The 18,672-nt window shown below is 34.0% G+C and overlaps 1 protein-coding gene and 2 long non-coding RNA genes across 3 annotated transcripts; 2 read left to right on the top strand and 1 right to left on the bottom strand.

The window, feature by feature from the left end:
- The first annotated feature begins 221 nt into the window (after nucleotides 1–221).
- On the top strand, nucleotides 222–3,300 carry LOC128554980 (uncharacterized). Its single transcript, XR_008369749.1, has 3 exons — nucleotides 222–355; nucleotides 2,421–2,518; nucleotides 2,954–3,300. It is a non-coding gene; the product is annotated as an uncharacterized LOC128554980 (long non-coding RNA).
- Nucleotides 3,301–12,589: 9,289 nt separating this feature from the next.
- On the bottom strand, nucleotides 12,590–15,680 carry LOC123531039 (dehydrogenase/reductase SDR family member 9-like). The gene is made up of 5 exons (XM_053536321.1): nucleotides 15,650–15,680; nucleotides 14,821–15,079; nucleotides 14,469–14,632; nucleotides 14,055–14,157; nucleotides 12,590–12,704 (listed from the first exon to the last, which is right to left on the bottom strand). The coding sequence occupies exons 1-5, from the start codon at nucleotides 15,678–15,680 to the stop codon at nucleotides 12,590–12,592; spliced, it is 672 nt and encodes a 223-aa protein (XP_053392296.1).
- A 372-nt stretch (nucleotides 15,681–16,052) lies between these two features.
- LOC128554979 (uncharacterized) lies at nucleotides 16,053–17,502 on the top strand. Its single transcript, XR_008369748.1, has 2 exons — nucleotides 16,053–16,924; nucleotides 17,356–17,502. It is a non-coding gene; the product is annotated as an uncharacterized LOC128554979 (long non-coding RNA).
- Nucleotides 17,503–18,672: the final 1,170 nt, after the last annotated feature.

Below are 18,672 nucleotides of genomic sequence, written 5' to 3'. Positions count from 1 at the left end.
TTTATAATAAAGATGCTGTATAATAAGCACCTTAAATTGGATTTCAATTAAATTTTGATAAATGCAAGTTGTTGTCAAGCATTATCTATAAGAAATGGTGGACTGTTTTGGTCAGTGTTGATTCACTCCGTTTTGATGAGGACTTTAATACATTTCTCATAAACTGTTCTTGTTTTCAAGGCTCTCAGATTTTCTACCTAGTGTATGAAAAATACAGTACTGCTGTTGGAAGAGGAGCAAACAGTGTGGTATCTATGGTCCACCATCACTTCAAGCATCATGGCTATGGATAAAAGAAGGTTTCATTACATATGGACAATTATATTGGACAAAATAAGAAAAGTGTTCTAATAAGGTAAGAATTTTCAATAAATAATGAAATATTTATTAAGCACACAGAACTTTATGTTGAAATATTTAATTTCACAGTGTGATCATACACTTCAGTTTGGAAAGTCACTAGTTTCCAGTTTATATATATAATATGCATACTTTTATGTAAATGAAACATCATATATCCACTTGTGACAGAGGTGTATTTGGTAGAATTCAATTATTTCTGGGGGTTGTCACAAAATAAGATTCATAAGGGTTTGTCGATATTTATTCCATTGTTGGAAGATTATGCAGATAATTGGTAGAATTGCAGGGTGTCCTGCAAACAAACAAACACAAGCATAAGCTATAATATAAAATAAAATACAAGAGCCATGTCAGACAGGCCAATCCCCCCGCCGGGCATATTATAATTGAAGACTAAAGTTCCTGGCAAGTTAGTGTCTGAAAGTATTAATTTTGGGGAAAGCTTTGAAGAACCGTTTAGTTGTGGTCCGCATCAGGGGTTTTAAAGATGTGGAAGAAAGAATAGGTCAGTGGTGAGGTGGTTTACTGCTAAATTTTATTAATTTTCATGAACAGTATAGCTACTGTAAAAAGAAGGAATGGAAAGCTAACAGGGAAAAAGAGTGCCAGAATGTCACAATATACGCCCGTCACAGCAAATTTCTTTACTCTAGCAGCTGTATTTGCAAATGGAATTTTAATTTTGTGGTTGTTTAGTAATCATTGTAAGTCTTTTCCTTTTCTAAGTCCACAAAAAACTCCTTACCAAGTAGAGATATCTTAAAATACACCTAAAATTGGAAAGTAACATCCATGTTGTACCACCACAGAAAAGTGGTCTTGTTTTTTCCCTACGGTCAGTTATAAAAATGTTACAATATAAGTTATTTATAGTAACAACTAAGGGAAGTTAATCTAAAAAAATAAAAAAAATAAAAAAAAATTGTAAGTCCACAAAAAAATCTTTACCAGGTAGAGATTGGTCAAAATACACCTCAAAATTGGATGTAGCATGCATGTTGTACTACAGAAAAGTGGTCTCGATTTTTCCCTACGATTAGTAATGAAAAAGTTACAATAAAAGCTATTTAAAGTAACAACAAAGGGAAGTAATTCTAAAGAAAGGAACTGCGCACGACACTTCGTCTCATGATGGTGTATAATTGTGCCAAGTTACATCAAAATCCCTCCATGCATGAAGAAGAAATGCTTCGGACAAAGTCATTCTTGTATCTGATCTTTGGCCTCTAAGTGTGACCTTGACCTTAGACCTAGGGACCTGGATCTTGCGCATGACACTCTGTCTCGTGGTGGTGAACATTTGTGCCAAGTTATATCAAATCCCTCTATGCATGAAGAAGAAATGCTCCGGACAAGATTTTCATTCTTGTTTCCTTTGACCTCTAAGTGTGACCTTGACCTTAGACCTAGGGACCTGGTTCTTGCGCATGACACTCTGCCTCGTGGTGGTGAACATTTGTGCCATGCATGAAAAAGATATGCTCCGGATAATTTTTTTTAAGAAAATATGATAAAGGGAAATAACTCAAAAAATAGGCAAGATAGAGTTATTGTTTTTGCACACTGCACTTCCTCCCAAAGTGTTCTATCAGTGTATGAAGTTTGAAGAAAATCCCTCCAGTTCTTTTTGAGTTATGCTCCGGACAATTTTTTTTAAGAAAATAAGATAAAGTGGAATAACTCAAAAAATAGGCAACGTAGAGTTATAGTTCTTGAACACTGAGCTTCCTCCCAATGTGTTCTATCAGTGTATGAAGTTTGAAGAAAATCCCTCCAGCACTTTTGGAGTTATGCTCCGGACAAAGATACTCTCTCGCATCAGTGATTTAGGTATTACAATACCAATTCTTTTCACTCACTGTGACACACTGATAAACATTGATTTACAATTTGAATATTGCATACTTACATAACATACTGTATTAAAAAATTCAACTGTGTAGCTGGCATTTGATTGTTGTAATAAAGAGACGCTATGTTATATTCTAAGGACTACACTATTGCTACTTTAAAGTTATTGTCTAAGAATTCATTGTTTAAATATACCCTTATTTCAGTTCTGGAATGTGGCTTGATATGATGGGTCTACATGATTGACTTGGAGTACAACCTGATGGAGGCCGGGCTTGCAGAATTCAGTCCTGAACATGTTTATGTATATTTGGCTTGTCACCTCTTTAAACAGTTTTTTTGTAATAATCAAGAATTGATAAAACTTGCTGCAGAGTTCATGTCTGTAAATAGGCCACATTTTCTGTTTCTTTTTATGTTGTTAAAGAGTGTCTAGCTCACTGCAAGCCATTTCAACAGAAATAACATAATTGTAATACAGTAACTGCTTTTTCTGAACCAGGTTAAAGAACTATTTGTTAAAATGAGATCAAAATCATGGCCCTTACTTGATGTAAAATATGTGCGATGGTTGAAATGAAATTTTTGATGAAAAGAGGTTGTCATTACTATAATAAAATTCTAAAATGTAATTTAATGTAATTATGTGTGGGCTGTCTTATGGACAGCTGTTGTTCAGGATTGAAAAATGGTTATTAGTGTTCTTTGTCTTAAATATTTCATACATTTATCATTACAGAATGTCTTCTGCATGACCTAGTATAGTATTCTTGAAGGATAATTACTTCAACACAGAGACAGAGATTAATATTTTAGGCAGGGGATTGGCATGACAGGCAAATTCTCCAACCGTATTACCATTCCTGAGCTGGATACCAGTCGACAGTGGTACCTGTATAATGAAATAGGGCCCCTTTGCAGCAACAGCAATGTATGCTCAAAACTAGCAGTGCCAAAGCCATTAAAATTGAGAACTCAGTCATTTAAAACGAAGAATGAATGGAAAAAAGTGTTTAACATTTAAAGTAATACAGAGAAAGAGCTTAGCTCATTTGGTATTTTGTGAAATTTTAATTAATTTGAAAGTGTTTTGTTTTTGATTGTTTAAAGGTGTACTTGACCCAAATTCCATATATATGAATATGAACAAATGCAACATATAGTTATGTAAACATTGAATTAACAAGTTTATGGTGTCAGCAGTAGTTTGCATTGGTTAAATATAGACACACTGTATGTATGTAAGGCTGAACACAGTATAAATGTGAAATTCCTCTAAGACACTGGAAGATTTTTTCAACAATCTACTGTTTAGTACTGCATGATATAAAATTATGAATGGAACTCTACATACACAGTTGATTTATACATTAAGCAAAGTTAAATATATTTATTGATGATTTTCTACATTTGAGATTACCTAAATATTAAATATTTTAGTGAAGATTATTGATATATTTTATGCAACTATATAAGTTGAAAAAAGCTGCCATCCAGGAAGAATATTTTGAAATGATACTTTTACTTGAAAATTTATGTGAAAAACGAAGGAAATAGATGTTAAAATGAATTCTTTATTTTATAAAAATGTTGTTGCCATGGAAACAGAACTTGAGTATTAAGTTTATCTGCTTTCATACCAGAGTAAAAATGACTTTTAATTATAATTATGTAAACAATTTAATGTTATATCATCATCACTGATACTTTTAATTTTCAATTTACACTGTCTTTGAGCAAGGCATCTTAAGTACATTTGAAGTTGAATGACACATTACAAATATTAGATATTTATGGAATTGCTTTTAGATATTTTTGAGATGAATATAAATCAGAAAAATCACAAATTCTAGTTCTTCTAGAGAACTTATATATATATTGTGTAAATTTACATTTTTTTTTGGTATCAAATATAGGCTAAAATGTCTGTTAAACTGACATTTAAAGCAATTCATGTATTTTGTTGCTATAGAAACATAAATTTTGAAACACTTTTAATATAAAATAGCATATTTATAGCAAGAAGGCATTATCAATTGTGCTAATCTTGTTAAATACTTTTGATATAGATGGCAAAATAAATTAAAATATATGACAAAAGTAAATGATTTTAGTATTTGTCATTATTATTTAACAAAAAGTGCAAGTTTGTGATGGGGAGTTATTGTACAAAAAATGCTATAATTTTGTTATTTTAAAGCATACAGGTCTAAAATTTTGGATTTATGTTAAGGATACATGTACAGTTCAGAATATGTGGAAAACTCAGTTTCCATAAAAATGTCATTTGGGACCATTTTGTCATGGCTTGTCACATTTATGAACCTATCTTCATGCAACTTAGTCAGAATGTTTATCTTGATGGTCTTAATGCCAAGTTTGAATCTTGGTTATGTGGGGTTAAAAACAAGGTCACTAGGCTAGATCAAAGGAAAATCTTGTTAACACTCTTGAGACTAGTTTAAATTTAAAACTCATAAGAATTGGTCAGAATGTTTGCCTTGATGACTTTCAAGTCAGATTTAATCTGGGTTATGTGGAGTTTTAAAGTATGTCACCCGTTCAAATTAAAGGAAAAGCTCGTTAACACTCTATAGGCCACCTTTATGACCATATCTTTATGAAACTTGGTAGGAAAGTTTATACTGATGATCTTTCAGCCAAGTTTGAATCCGGGTTATGTGAGGTCAAAACCTAGGTCACTAGGCCTAGGTTAACACTTTATATCCCACATTTTAAGTTTAAATTCAAGAGAATTAGTCAGAATAATTTCCTTGATGAAATCTAAGTACAGTTTTAATATGGGTCATTTGGGGTCAAAAACTATGTCACTCGGTCAAATCAAAGAAAAAGTTACGTGTGTGCAGTAGAGACAGCATCTTTCAATGGATATTCGTGAAATATGATCGGAAAAATCTCCTTGATGAAATCTAGGTCAGGTTTGAATATGGATTATCTGGGGTCAAAAACTAAGTCACCTGGTCAAATCAAATATAAACCTTGTGTATGCTATAGGGGCTGCATTTTTCTTTAATATGCATGAAGCTAATGTCTAAAACTATGTGTCTAAAACTATGTCACCAGCTCAAATCAAAGAAAATACTTGCTTACACTCTATATGCCATATTTTTTATTTGATCTTCATAGAAATTGGTCAGAATGTTTGATATTATGAAGTATTATATGATTTCGAATATGGGTCATGTAGGGTCAAAATCTAGAAGGCTTGTTAAAATCAAAGGAAAGCTTGTTTACATTCAGGCCACATTCTCGGTCTATTCTTAATGAAAATTGGTTAGACTTGTTTGTTCAAGTTTCAAGGCTGTTTCTTAAATTATATTAGCAAAAAGTACGTCAGGGTAAAGGTTTAGTGACCTCATTACTTGGAGGGTAATCAGGTGATTATAAGTAAACAGTCCTTTAGAACCCATATAAAACATAACCCCTGGGCATAGCCTCTTTTCACCCAAGGGACATAATTTGAACAATTTTGTTAGGAAACCACTAAGCAATGCTACATACCAAAATTCAAAGGCCTAGGCCTTGAACGTTCAGACAAGATTTTTTAAAAGTTTTTCCTCCAAACGTCTATGTAAAACTTATAACCACCTGGATAAGCCCTCTTTTCATCCCAGGGAAAAAATGTAAATAATTTTGGTAGAGGATCACAAGGAAATGCCGCTTAAAAATATCAAAGGTCTAGATCTTGTGGTTTCAGGCAAAAAGATTTTTAAAGTTTTTTTCCTAGAAACGCCTGTGTTAAATTTTGAACTCCGGGTTGGGCATTTTCATTAAAGGGTAAAAATTTTAACAATCTTAGTATAAGACCACAAGACAATGATACATGCCAAATACCAATGGCGCAGGTTTTGTGATTTCATTCAGGAAGTTTTTTCCTGTGTAAGTCCTATATAAAACTTTTGAACAACGGGGCGGGGCCACTTTCCACCACAGAGACATAATTTGAATAATCTTCATAGAGGACCATTATATAATGTCACATGCCAAATATCAAAGCTATTTGTCTAGCAGTTTTAGAAAAGAACTTTTAAAGTTTTTCCTTTTGGTTACCATGGCAGTTAGAGTTATTTGTGGAACTCACATCCTTGAACAATTAAAAAAAACAGTTTGCAAGGAACATCTCTGTGAAGTTTCATCCAAAGTGGCCTCATGTGTAGGAAGTGATGTTGTTTAAACGAAAGTGTTGATAGACGGACAAATGGACGCCGGACGGTGAGCGATCACAATAGCTCACCATGAGCACTTCTTAAATTTGTTAAAAAAATGGGACTTTTTGGAAATTATTTTTGTGTCAAAAAGAAATATAAATAAGGGAGTTATGCCTTTAGAGCTGACCCTGTTTAAAGCATAAAAAGTGCAGTTTTGCATCTTTTTGTTTAAAAGTTTTATTAGTTTTAGAAAATCTTAAGGCCATAAAAACATTTAGGTTGGGTCAAAAATTAAGGGTATGTCGGAATACTTTTTTGCATTATGGTACAGGTAAGCAAGCTGTAACTCGAATTCTAGCACGTTATGGAATAGTATATTTGATAAACGTGGTAGTATCTTAGGCATTTAGATATATGTGAGGATGATGGGTCTAGGTAAAAGGTGACTGTTTGTTATTTGAGTATCTTTTGACTAAAATCATGAAATGACTTACGATATTCAGTTATTCTTATTCGTTTTGACCTTAGTAAGTTTGCAAGGTAGCGGAATCATTATTGTTTGAAGAGAAGACTTAAAGATTATAACCTTATTTTAAATTTTTGAAGGTAGACGTAGTGTTTACGGATTGCTTTAATTATTGAAAAATAGCATGTTATTTAAGACTGTTTGATCCGAAGAGTAAACAAAACGGCTCTTAAAAGTTCATATGTAACTCGACAATATAATTGATAGGATTGTTTGCTCTTTGAGTATCTTTTGACCTAAATCATTAATTGATTTACAAATTTCAGTTACTTATCCTATTTTAAATCTGTCAGGACACTGGTTATATGACCCAGGGAAGTGCCTTTAGTATCTTGAACAATAGTTTGGGTCCAATTGCTAAGGTGACTATGTCTTAGACTAGCTGACAAACGATGTAGATTGTCCTTTGTTAAAACGTAGGGCTAGTGAGACCAAATAGCTCATATATAGAATTTTCCTCTGGCTACCTTGCCTAAATGATTCGTGTACCAATGATTCGTAAATGATTTCTTAGTATGAGCTATACAATTTCAGGGATCAAGCAAATCACTAAATGTTTCAAACTAACTATCCCATCAGACAATGTCTTTGAATCAACAACATAAAAGTCCTATCGCATAGATGCTCGGCCTTTATCCTCTCAAACTCTATATGATTGCCCTGACTCCTGGATGCTTAGCGCCTATATGTTATCATATGTAACATTCAACTAACATATAGGTATATCCCCGATGCCTTGGCTGTACTCTGCCAATAATGCTGAACTGTCTACACGCTGGAGCTTTCCTACCATCTCAGTAGATTACCAAACTCTGGGTCTCTGTCTCAGCTTTCCGATCCTCAGCCTTTTTTTGCTATCGTCTATAGCATTCAACTACCCTTTCAACTCCTATGCGCTGGCCCTATAACTCGAAATCTTGTTAAAATTCTGCAACTCTTCTTTAGTCTATGAACTTCAAACGTGTTCTTTTTAATAAGTTATCCGCCCCTGACAGGGTAGCTGCAATAGTCTGCTTATCAAGGTACTGGGATAAATTATTAGTTGAATCCTCGATGCGTCTTCTTCTACAGCTGGATACCGAAATCTGTCTGTCATCCATCTACCTATTTATACCTCAGCAGACGTGCTATTTTTAGAACTTGTTTCCGATTGGTCTAAATTTAAACATAACGTTTTACAACGAGTACTTGCTCTATCAATATCTGGTTCCCTTTAAGTTTTGTATATGACATAATGTGCGAAGCTGGGACCCGGCCATCCACATAATGAAACCAGATCAGCCGCAAATGACCCAGATTCTATTATTAACAGCTATTCAACAATAATTATAGCAATGATAGCATGGAAAGTGAGTCAATCACTATCTGTGCTTAATGTGTTACGTTATCAATATATTAAACATACAACTTATTCTGAAAAAATCTCTGTAAATTTGCATGGTAATGTAATTATTATGTCTCCCGCTACACAGTGGTGTGGGAGACATATACATTTACTCATGTCTGTGTCTGTACGTTTGTGTGTCAGTCTGTGTCTCTGTTTCAAATCTTGTCCGCACCCTAGGTCAAACATTTCTCATTCGATCTTCATCAAACTTAAAAAAGTGTTCGCCAATAAGTCCTCGGACAAGTTCGATATCTAGCGAAATCGCCCTAGGCACGTCGAAGTTATGGCCATTGAAATTATTATTATTTTTTTTTTTTTTTTTTTTTTTTTTTGGTAATTTAAGGACTGATAGTCTGATATCTCATATACTACTATTCAGATAATTAGGCATTTTGGGAGACATGCGCTTTTCTCAAAAGCAGTTCTAATTATTGTTTGGAAAGAAGACCATTCCGTGCATATCAAAAGATGATTTCGTCACCTTATTCTATTTAGCTATTGTCAAATACGTGTAAGTGAAATTAGACATAATGCTAACGCTTTGCAATTAATTATTGAAAGTCAGTCAGTGTTCGAGACAAGTTAACAAAATGGCTTTCAAAGGTTAATACGTTATTAAATATTATATGCAGCATAGCATCCTTAAAGCATTTATACATATGTTTGGATCAAAAGATCTGGGTAAAAGATGACTGTTTGTTATTTGAGTATATTTTAACTTAAATCTTGATATACTTAATCATTATTATTATAATCTTTCAGTTCTTATGAAAAATATGCATTTATATGCTGTAGGACATTTAGTTTAACTTTCTTGGATGCATGTTACATGTAATAGGGAGGATGGTCATGACCAGCAGATGAGACCAATAGGTCTAAAGGTCTGTGGGTCAAAGAGCAAGGTCACAGTGATCCGAACAGTTTAACGGTTTCCGAATGATAACTCAAGGACGCCTTTGCCTAGGATTATGAAAGTTGAAAGAGAAATTAGTCATGACCAGCAAATGAGCCCTATTGATTAGGATCTTGAATTATCTGCCCTTGAAAATCAGAAAATACTAAAAAATATCAATTCAAGGGCAGATAAATCAAGAGTAAGGCATTTAGGGAACTATGCATTTTAATTTCTATTTCTATTATAGTCATCATTTGCATTCACACACTTTGTACCCGGATAATCCTAACTCTGTTCAGCGACCCTAACTCAGTGCCAACATGGCTGACAGAAAGACGATGTCTTTTTTCCTGTTTTTATGTTAGTATGCAATGTTAGCGTAAAACTTTTGATAGCCTTCATATTCTGTATTGATAACATGTTTTGTTTACTAAATATTTAATCGACAATGCGCATTATGTGGCTGGAATTCATTAAAATGTACTCGAAGAAGTCTTCAAAATGAACATGTTTTATGTTTTTAACTGTTTTAAAGTACCAGAAATTGCAATAAGACCTTACTTATCGACTGTATTAGTTCAATAAACATCTCTTAGACAATGTTAAACAGTATCAAAGTTTGAAATTCATTTTTCTAGCTTAAAAACTATATTGATTATGAGGTGGGTATAGATTTGTGGATAATTCCTGACTGGTATAGGAAACAGTGCTGGATAAATACGAACTTAGAATGGATAAACACCTAACCAAACGAAAACATAGCTGTTCGTCTTTGCTTTATGTATGAATTATAGATGCTCGAAGTTCCTTGACCCGCCCATCCCTGCAGGGATGTGGGATTCCTATATCCAACTTGTCAAACTTGTGATTTTTTGCCGGCAAACAAGTGCATTTTTCATTCTGTGTGTCCACGGACAGGCAGGATTTTCAGGTATGAAATGAGGAAAAAAAATATCATTCAGGTTGTGTGTTGCTTCAAGTGTATGGAGGTGATAAAGATAATTGAATGTATGAAATACATTGTGTACTTGCTGAGAGTCTCTCGATTGTTGCAGTTTTAGAAAAAAAAATCATGCATCTTTGTCTTTAAGCATCACTTTCCATGATCTGATTGGTTCTTTGGCTAGGTCTTGCGCACACTGTAACTCGGTAACTATAATAAAATTCAGACACTTAAACAACTTAAAAAAGTATTTCGACAAGTTTGTAAGTAGAATTCAAACTGCTAAGACAATAAGTCACTGTCAAAGGAAATATGGGAGCCAGTAATCAGCCAAATGAAAATCAGAAGCTCACAGAGATCTCAAGTATGACTAAAAACAAGTCAAAACGTTTTAAGAATTTTTCTCTGAATTCATCTGGCTTTGTACCATTGCGTGGACAGTGTTTTGGACATGGAATTAAAAGATCCATAATCCTGCTTGCGCGATTTCAGGCTTTTATAAACTTTAAAAGGCAAATACTTAAACACCTTATTTTTTACCACAGTTACTTTGATATGCTTTTCTTTTCATTGTCCTAAATAAAGAACTCTCCAGTCTATTTGCAGTTTCGTGAAATTTTAATATTACAAATCCGAGCGAGTGAAATTTGACTATAGACAAGTGCATTTTTAAGTGTCCGTTGACAAGTGAAAAATGTGTGGATTTCCATAACTCTTCCCTGTCAGTCCATGCACCTTCCCCCACCCCCAAATACACTGACACTTTTCTACCGAAACATTCCTTTATACATCGAAATTACACAGAAAACAAAGCTGTATCGGCTTTACATCCGCCATGTTGGCACTGAGTTAGGGTCGCTGAACAGAGTTAGGATTATCCGGATACATAGTGTGATTCAGTATAGTCTTACAATGTTTATAGAAATTTGGCCCATGGGAAAGAGCATGACTTTGAGGTATCAGTTTGTCATGTTCATCGTCAAGGAAGTTTGCAAGTGTCTATACTGACCTATCTTACGGACAGGGGTTGTTTTAAATCTGTTTACTGAGAATCAAATAAACAACAGATGTATAAAATAAAATAATTCAATGTACCCAGCATTGGTCATTAATGATCTGTCCTTGAAAGGCGGAAAATACTGTAAATATTACCTATGATTTTTAATAATACTTCTGTTTTAACTTGATTCTAAGTTAAAACAAAAAATAAAGAAATTCTGTCTGCAGAAACAGTTTGGCCTATATGCTTAATAGAAAACTGTCAGATGTGTCGTTTACTAATAGGCAGTTTTCTGTATTTCTTATGTTTGTAACAATTATTGTTTATGCTTTTGTTTTACGAACGATAATGATAAATGAAGCATACAATGTCAGAAGGGTAGAGGAATAAATTATATATACTGAAGTTCCTTTTCGATTCTGTGACTAAAATTTCAAAACACACAATGTTTGTAGAAATGCCTACATTTGTATATTCTGTATATGTTTTAGTAAGGGCAAAGGTAAATGAAGCATACAGTTTAAGAGGGATGGAGAAATACATTACATTAACTTTCAATATGTGTTGTTCTGAAGCATTCTATTATGTCTAAACTACCTTGTATTGGCCAATTGTAAATAAATGTTTGATTAAATGAAATAGTGTTGTTTCCTGCTTTCATGAGTTTATCACTCGGAATTAACTTTGAATTAATTGTCAATATGAATATTTTCCCCACATCGGCAAGAGGAAGCAATTGTAATTGTTGGAATCGTCCTATCTGTTTATCCATTAATTCGTCCGTCCGATGACGCTACTATTATTATTTTTAAATATGACCTGCTTCAAAGTAAAATGCCTAGAATTACAGTAAGAAACGTATGTAATTCTTATGGAAATATGTTTTTAGGGGGTAAATTCTTTCCTTTATTTATTTATGATATACACCGTATACTTACGTTATGACACAGCATCTTGCACACATGCGCGAACATAATTTTGTTGAATAATATACATGAGAGTATTTTCTATAAAATTGATAACAATAATAGTTATATATATGATATAATACTTTTTTCGTAACTGGATGGACATCTGTTTATTCCTGATTAGTAATATCAAAATCACAGATACAAACTTGCTGGTAATCGTGCATAAAGTTTCTGAATCAGACGCCGACGCAGACGACGGCCCAGATGCCTTTGGCTTGAAGAACTTGTTTTAGTTTTTCGTCACTGCAAGCTTTGATTTTCATACACTCAGGTTGAAACACAAAGTTTAAAAGCAGAATAGATGACGCTGTTAGCTGTTATTATACCAGCAGTATTTCCCTTGCTTAACTTGTAAGCATAATATTGATGTGTAGACTACATAATGCATTATATTTCAAATCTAACTATATTGTATATTGATGCTCAAAAAACTAAGATAATTGTTACATAAAAAGAACTGTAGATAGTTATAAGCAAAGTCCCTCTACTCCATATAAATATCCACTCCACTAAATTTATCAATGATGAAATCACTTGCGCATTCAGGAAGCAGCCACAATGCCCGCATAAATTTTTTTGCGTCTTTGCCAACCAGATATCTGTAAATAAATTACAAATCTATATTCTATAATAACAATGTGTATTCATTAGCTGTATATATTTTTTGTTTTTGGCACGGTTCGATTGATCATTTGGTTGACCGAATGGTTTAGCATCTAATTACATAATGCATCATCACTATTATGCAAAGATAGATAATTCCAAAACATTTCAAATAATATGATTAATATATAAATGTATTCTATTGTTCAGAAAGACATCATTCAAACGCACTATCAATTAAATGTGCTGCATCATGAGAAAACCACCATTTGCATTGTGACCAGAATTTGCACAGTCTGATCAGGATACATACTGTTCGCTTTTCAAAGTCTATTGCAATTAGAGAAACCGTTAGCGAACAGCATGGATCAAGACCAACCTGCACATGCTGGTCTGGATCCATGCTGGTCTCAAATGCACTATGTTGGTTTTCTCATGGTGCGACTCAAATTGCTAATTAGCTAACCGATTTGTATATATCAGACTCTCTCAGTCCAGTTGTGATAGTATGGGGATAAATTTCAATCCTTCTCGAACCTGCTTCCTGGGAAAATCAGTAATGGTGTCGTATGAAGAGATGTTGCCGTGGCCCCTGTTGGATTCAAACACACGACCTCCGGGATCAGTGTGCGAAACCTTAAACGCTAGGTCACCTCAACTGCTAACAGTTTTACACTCTTATCTGCTCCCTGTTGTAAAAACTGTATCAACTCTCTAGAAAGTGTGGACGAATAGCTCAGTGGTTTGCACACTGGCCTTCCAATCCTGAGGTCGGGGGTTCGATCCCCGGCAGCTACTCGGGAATTTTCAGGAACGCTTTTCAGTGTTTCCCACCCAACTAGAGGTGTACTGCTCAGGAACCCAGGCAATCCTTGCGTGTATCAGTGCTATACACTGGGCACGTTAAAGAACCAGGCTGTCTATTCGCATCGAGCTAGGATAAGTTAGCCGGACAAGCCTGTATCTGATTTCTGATCTCTGTCGTGTGGGCTTTGTCTCACTATGTCCCTCTGGTCAGATCGCTCTGTGTCTGTACTAGTAGAGGATGAATTTATGCGCCCTGTGTGGCTGCATTTGAACTGTGTAAAGCGCCTTTGAACGTGAAATTGATCATGAAAAGGGCGCTATATAAATCTGGTATAATAATAATAATAATAATAATAATAATAATAATATGGGTAGGAGGTTTGTATCGAAAGAAATATTTTTTCACAGTGAGCTGTTCGGTGTTAAAGAACTAATGACGATAGATAGTTTTAAATGATGTTATTAAAGACAAAAAAACGACAGACAAAAAACCCTGAAAGATATACTTTACTGATCATGTAGACAATATTATCTTTTACCTTTTCAATGGATACCTAGCGGTAATGGCATGTATGTAGGCGCCGACAAACTCATTGAAATTAATGGAGGCATGAGAAGTGTCCTTTATAAACCTTGCCAGACCTTCAATGCAATATTCAGAAATTTGAACGGTTTGAAAAAATGACTTAAACATATGAATCATGCCGTAAGTTTCGTTCGGCAATGAGAAGTGTTAATGTTATCACAAGTCCTAAACTTATATTGAGGTTTTGAATGAATTTTGGTTTTGATCATCAACCAGTCTGAAGTAAGTATGCCAGCATCACAAATATCAGCTATTTGTAACAAGTCAAGACGCAAAAATGTTTTACATGAACAGAACGTTCTGAATTCCTGAAACGGTTAATGCAATGTTGTCTTTAAAAGAATAAAATATAAAGAAATTTAAATACTTTTGCTGATGTAATCTTCTCGCAGTTTCCCCTTTATTCCTTCTGGCAAGCTGTTAACTTTATTGTCTAGTCTTTTTAATTGAGCCCTTGGATCAAGAATTCCCGTCTTAAATGCTCCAGGCTCAACTATGCATACCTTTACCCCTGTTCTGTAAAGTTCCCGTCTGTAATATAATTGGATATTTGGTATGTTAAAAAAAGCTATGTGATATCACCGTCAATTCAAGAATGGAGACATTTCCGAAAAATAATTTTAAAAAACTGTTAAACTGAAACAAAAATCGTATTCAAAATTCAATACTGTCAGATGTTGTATGAGTATATAAATTCTTGACCACGACCTATGATTTACCTGAGTACATCAGAAAATGCTTCCACACAATGCTTTGAAACGACGTACGCAGCCGGACCAGCTGCAAAACGACCCACCACACTTGATGCATTCACAATACGACCATGTTCTTTCAATACTAGCGGGCAAAAAGCGTTTGTTACCATAGCAACACCATAAAAATTAACTGCTAACACGGTTTCAAAATCTTGTCTAGTTTGCCAGATGCACTGCCCTGCTGTTCCAAGAACTCCAGCGTTATTAATTACAGCCCAAAGTCCTGAAAGAACATACAAAGAACACAAAATAAATAGTGACATATTTTGCCTTTCATGGCCGCCTGCATCACCAAAAACAGCTAATATGACTAATAATGTTGAAGTCATCAAAACGAAATTACGTTGACGTCATATCGTCGTGAATTTAAGCGACATATATGCACCTAGAAATAACGCTTTCAAATTTTGTCAAGCCCGCCCGCTTAGCTCAATAGGTAAGAGCGTTGGTCTACGGATCTCGAGGTCGCGAGTTCGATCCTCGGGCGGGGCGTATGTTCTCCGTGACTAATTGATGAACGACATTGTGTCTGATATCATTAGTCCTCGACCTCTGATTCATGTGGGGAAGTTGGCAGTTACTTGCGGAGAACAGGTTTGTACTGGTACAGAATCCAGGAACACTGGTTAGGTTAACTGCCCGCCGTTACATGACTGAAATACTGTTGAAAAACGGCGTTAAACCCAAAACAAACAAACAAACAAATCAAATTTTGTCAAATGTTTTACTTAATAGCACGCTTAAAACGGAATACCACTTTGCACAAAATGAACCCTCCTACAAGAAGCATTACCATTTCCGGTTCTGGCGTGTATACCATGCATGCGTAAAGAAGAAATTCTGACATATTTGATCAAATTGTGTATACACTCGAGCAATTACACATCGTTCGAAATAATTTCAAGAGCACATTCTGAAACACTCGGACAGTTACACGTCGTTCGAAATGATTTCACGAGGGTTGAGGGTTGCGCGCTCGTGAAATTATTACAGCCAACGTATAACAGCCCGTTGTGTTTTAATAATACTAAATCACGGTTTTGCACTTAAATAATTTATAGATGAGTTTGTTTAACGTAAGAATAGGAACTGTTCTATTTTCAATAATGCAATGATACAATTTAGTCCGGACAAATTTTTATAACTTTCTCTTTGCATTCTCGCCTCCTAACAAAATAAGTATTTAGTTGTTCTTAAGGTACATTCTATAGCCAAAATATCGACATTTTAGTGCTTGTCTTTACAACCATTTTGCGAATTTTTACTGAAGAATTACATAATTTGATGAATGAAATGCCTATTGAAAATGATTTAGCTCTCCTTTGAAGTATATATCTTGAAAAACAAATGCCAACTTGTACCCGAAAATCCGGACAGAAGACAGAAAAAAATATTTTTAGGCGGTCATATTTTTTCAAAATCGACAGCTGCTACATTCAAGCATTATTCTGCCTAAAATTGTGACCAAAACGTACCTAGATAATATATCTACTTCCTGCGAGCAATCAATTTTTAAATAAATTTGATGAAAGTGTCTTTTATAGTCGATAATTTCAGATAATTTTTATTTTCTCTTTTTTTCATGCAGACATCATCATTTCACAACTAATTCGAGATAAACATGCGTATCTATGACAAAAATCCATACTATCATTACATGGGCAATACACATAAAAGTCAGATGTGTCAATTTTATTTTTAGAAACGGTTGCAGTCACAAAGTAATTGACAGAATAAAATGTAACTTTCAGCATATTTTTTCACACAAAAATGTGTTAGTGCGTAGAAATGTGATCAGGCTGAGCACATGGCCTTATGGATTTCATGATTTTCGGCGCTTAACGTGAAAACAGTTAAAGCACAGGATTCACAAACATTAAATTTATGCTTAAATCTATATGCGATACATTATGCATATAATTATAATTCACGATAATATCGCATATGGAAGTAACTGGAATAAATTTGGACTATTTCCTTCGGAAGTTTACAGGACTGTCCTGTCAAAAGGCCTCCCTCGTGTTTACATATTTTGACAGGTCGAGTTGTTCTGGGACTAGGAACAATGGTAAGTACAAAATTATATAGATTTATATTTTTGCAACGAGTTCAAAGTAAGGTTGATTATCAGTCGACTCTATTTCAAGATCTGAGAATGATTTGCCTATTTTTATCATTAGATCCACTGGTAGATCTACAACAAATCATTCTCAGATCTTGAAATAGAGTCGCTGCAGAATTAACGCATTGTTTCATAGATAGTGAATCGATCAGAATAGACAGAATAGATCATTGTGACTTTGTCATAGAAAAAAAAACGTTGATGTACTTTTTGCATTCGAATTGACATAATTTGAACATAGACTCTGCATTTATGCCACAAAATATGTCTGATCGGACGTGCTGAATAATCCGGCAAAAGCCATCAATATTTTTAAAGTAACATTAATTAGAATCAAGGTCTACTGTGCATTTTAATCCTTCATGTGTTTGTTTCAGATGAATGAATACCTGCACCATGGAAACAATGTCATTTGCAAACTTTTTGAACTTGTGCTGGGCGTTCACATTGACATTTCTTGTTCAACAGGAATACATGATGTCGACCAACAGTACAGCTAGGTAAATGTCAATGTTCTATATATAGAATAATTTCGTAAAAAAAAGAACAATGTCTATAAGTAAGCCAAAGAAAGGACACCTCTGCACAGCTGACATGGTCAAGGGTTTGAATGAAGCATGATCATGCACCAAAATATCAACAAATTTATACATTTATACAATGGAATGAAATAACATACAGTAGGCCTATATTACAGCAAGATGTGATTAATAAATAGTATCATAATTATTTATTTTACATGGCATGCATGAATTGTTCAACTTCATAAAACAACTGTGCTGTAGACCTACAGAATCAGCATAAAGAAATGAAGCTACATGAGTAGTTTTAAGATACATTAATCCACACTTGTCAAGATTCCATATATAATGCTGATTTCCTTATATGGGTGGTTTTCAAAATAATGAAGCTTTTTCTTCTTTTTCACCTTACTTTAATTCAGTTCAGTTTTAGAGTGTGTTGGGGCAAATCATATCCAAATCAATGTATTCAAGAAATGTGTGCAATTTCAGATGAATGGCTCAAGCATTTTTAAAGTTATGTTAAATTATATAGATCTAGCTAATTTTGTCCCCTCTGCACCAAAAGTGTGACATTTTGCATGAAGGATAGTTTTCAACTGTGTTTTACTTTTTCAAACCAAACTCAATTGTTACAGCTTTGGCTTTTCTTAAATGAAATCTAAACTCTGCACATTTAAAACAAAATACTTCTTTTCATTAACTACATTTTATTCTTACCAATAGTTCATGTCTTGTGATGGAAACCCCTTCATAAAAAAAAATAGTGATACATTTAAAAGTTGAACACTACAATTTCATAACCCCATTACTTTTCTTAAGTCATAATGTTTTTCTAAGATCTTTATCCTTACAGCTTTGAAGACACCTTATGATTTTATTGTTTTATAAATCAACTTTCTCAGAATATTCATATATATCTATACACCCAAAAATGTCCCTTGTAAGTATTCTTTAAATAAAATGGGTTTTTACTTTATTTCCCTGTTACAATGGTTACAAAAGCAGCTTTCAGTTTCACATATTAAGCCAAAGTGATGTCCCCTGTGCACCTTTTTTTGACATTCATCAGTTATCATAGCATTTATACTGTAATATGTTGTGGCAGTTCTATATTCTTAGCAGTGTGTAAGTTAAATGCAGGCATTACTTGATAATTAAGCATTATATAAG

Source organism: Mercenaria mercenaria, unplaced genomic scaffold (assembly GCF_021730395.1).
Source record: "Mercenaria mercenaria strain notata unplaced genomic scaffold, MADL_Memer_1 contig_916, whole genome shotgun sequence".
In the NCBI taxonomy this organism is placed as follows: Eukaryota; Metazoa; Mollusca; class Bivalvia; order Venerida; family Veneridae; genus Mercenaria; species Mercenaria mercenaria.
The sequence above is the reverse complement of the archived record's forward strand: the minus strand, read 5'-3'. Positions and strand labels throughout refer to the sequence as shown.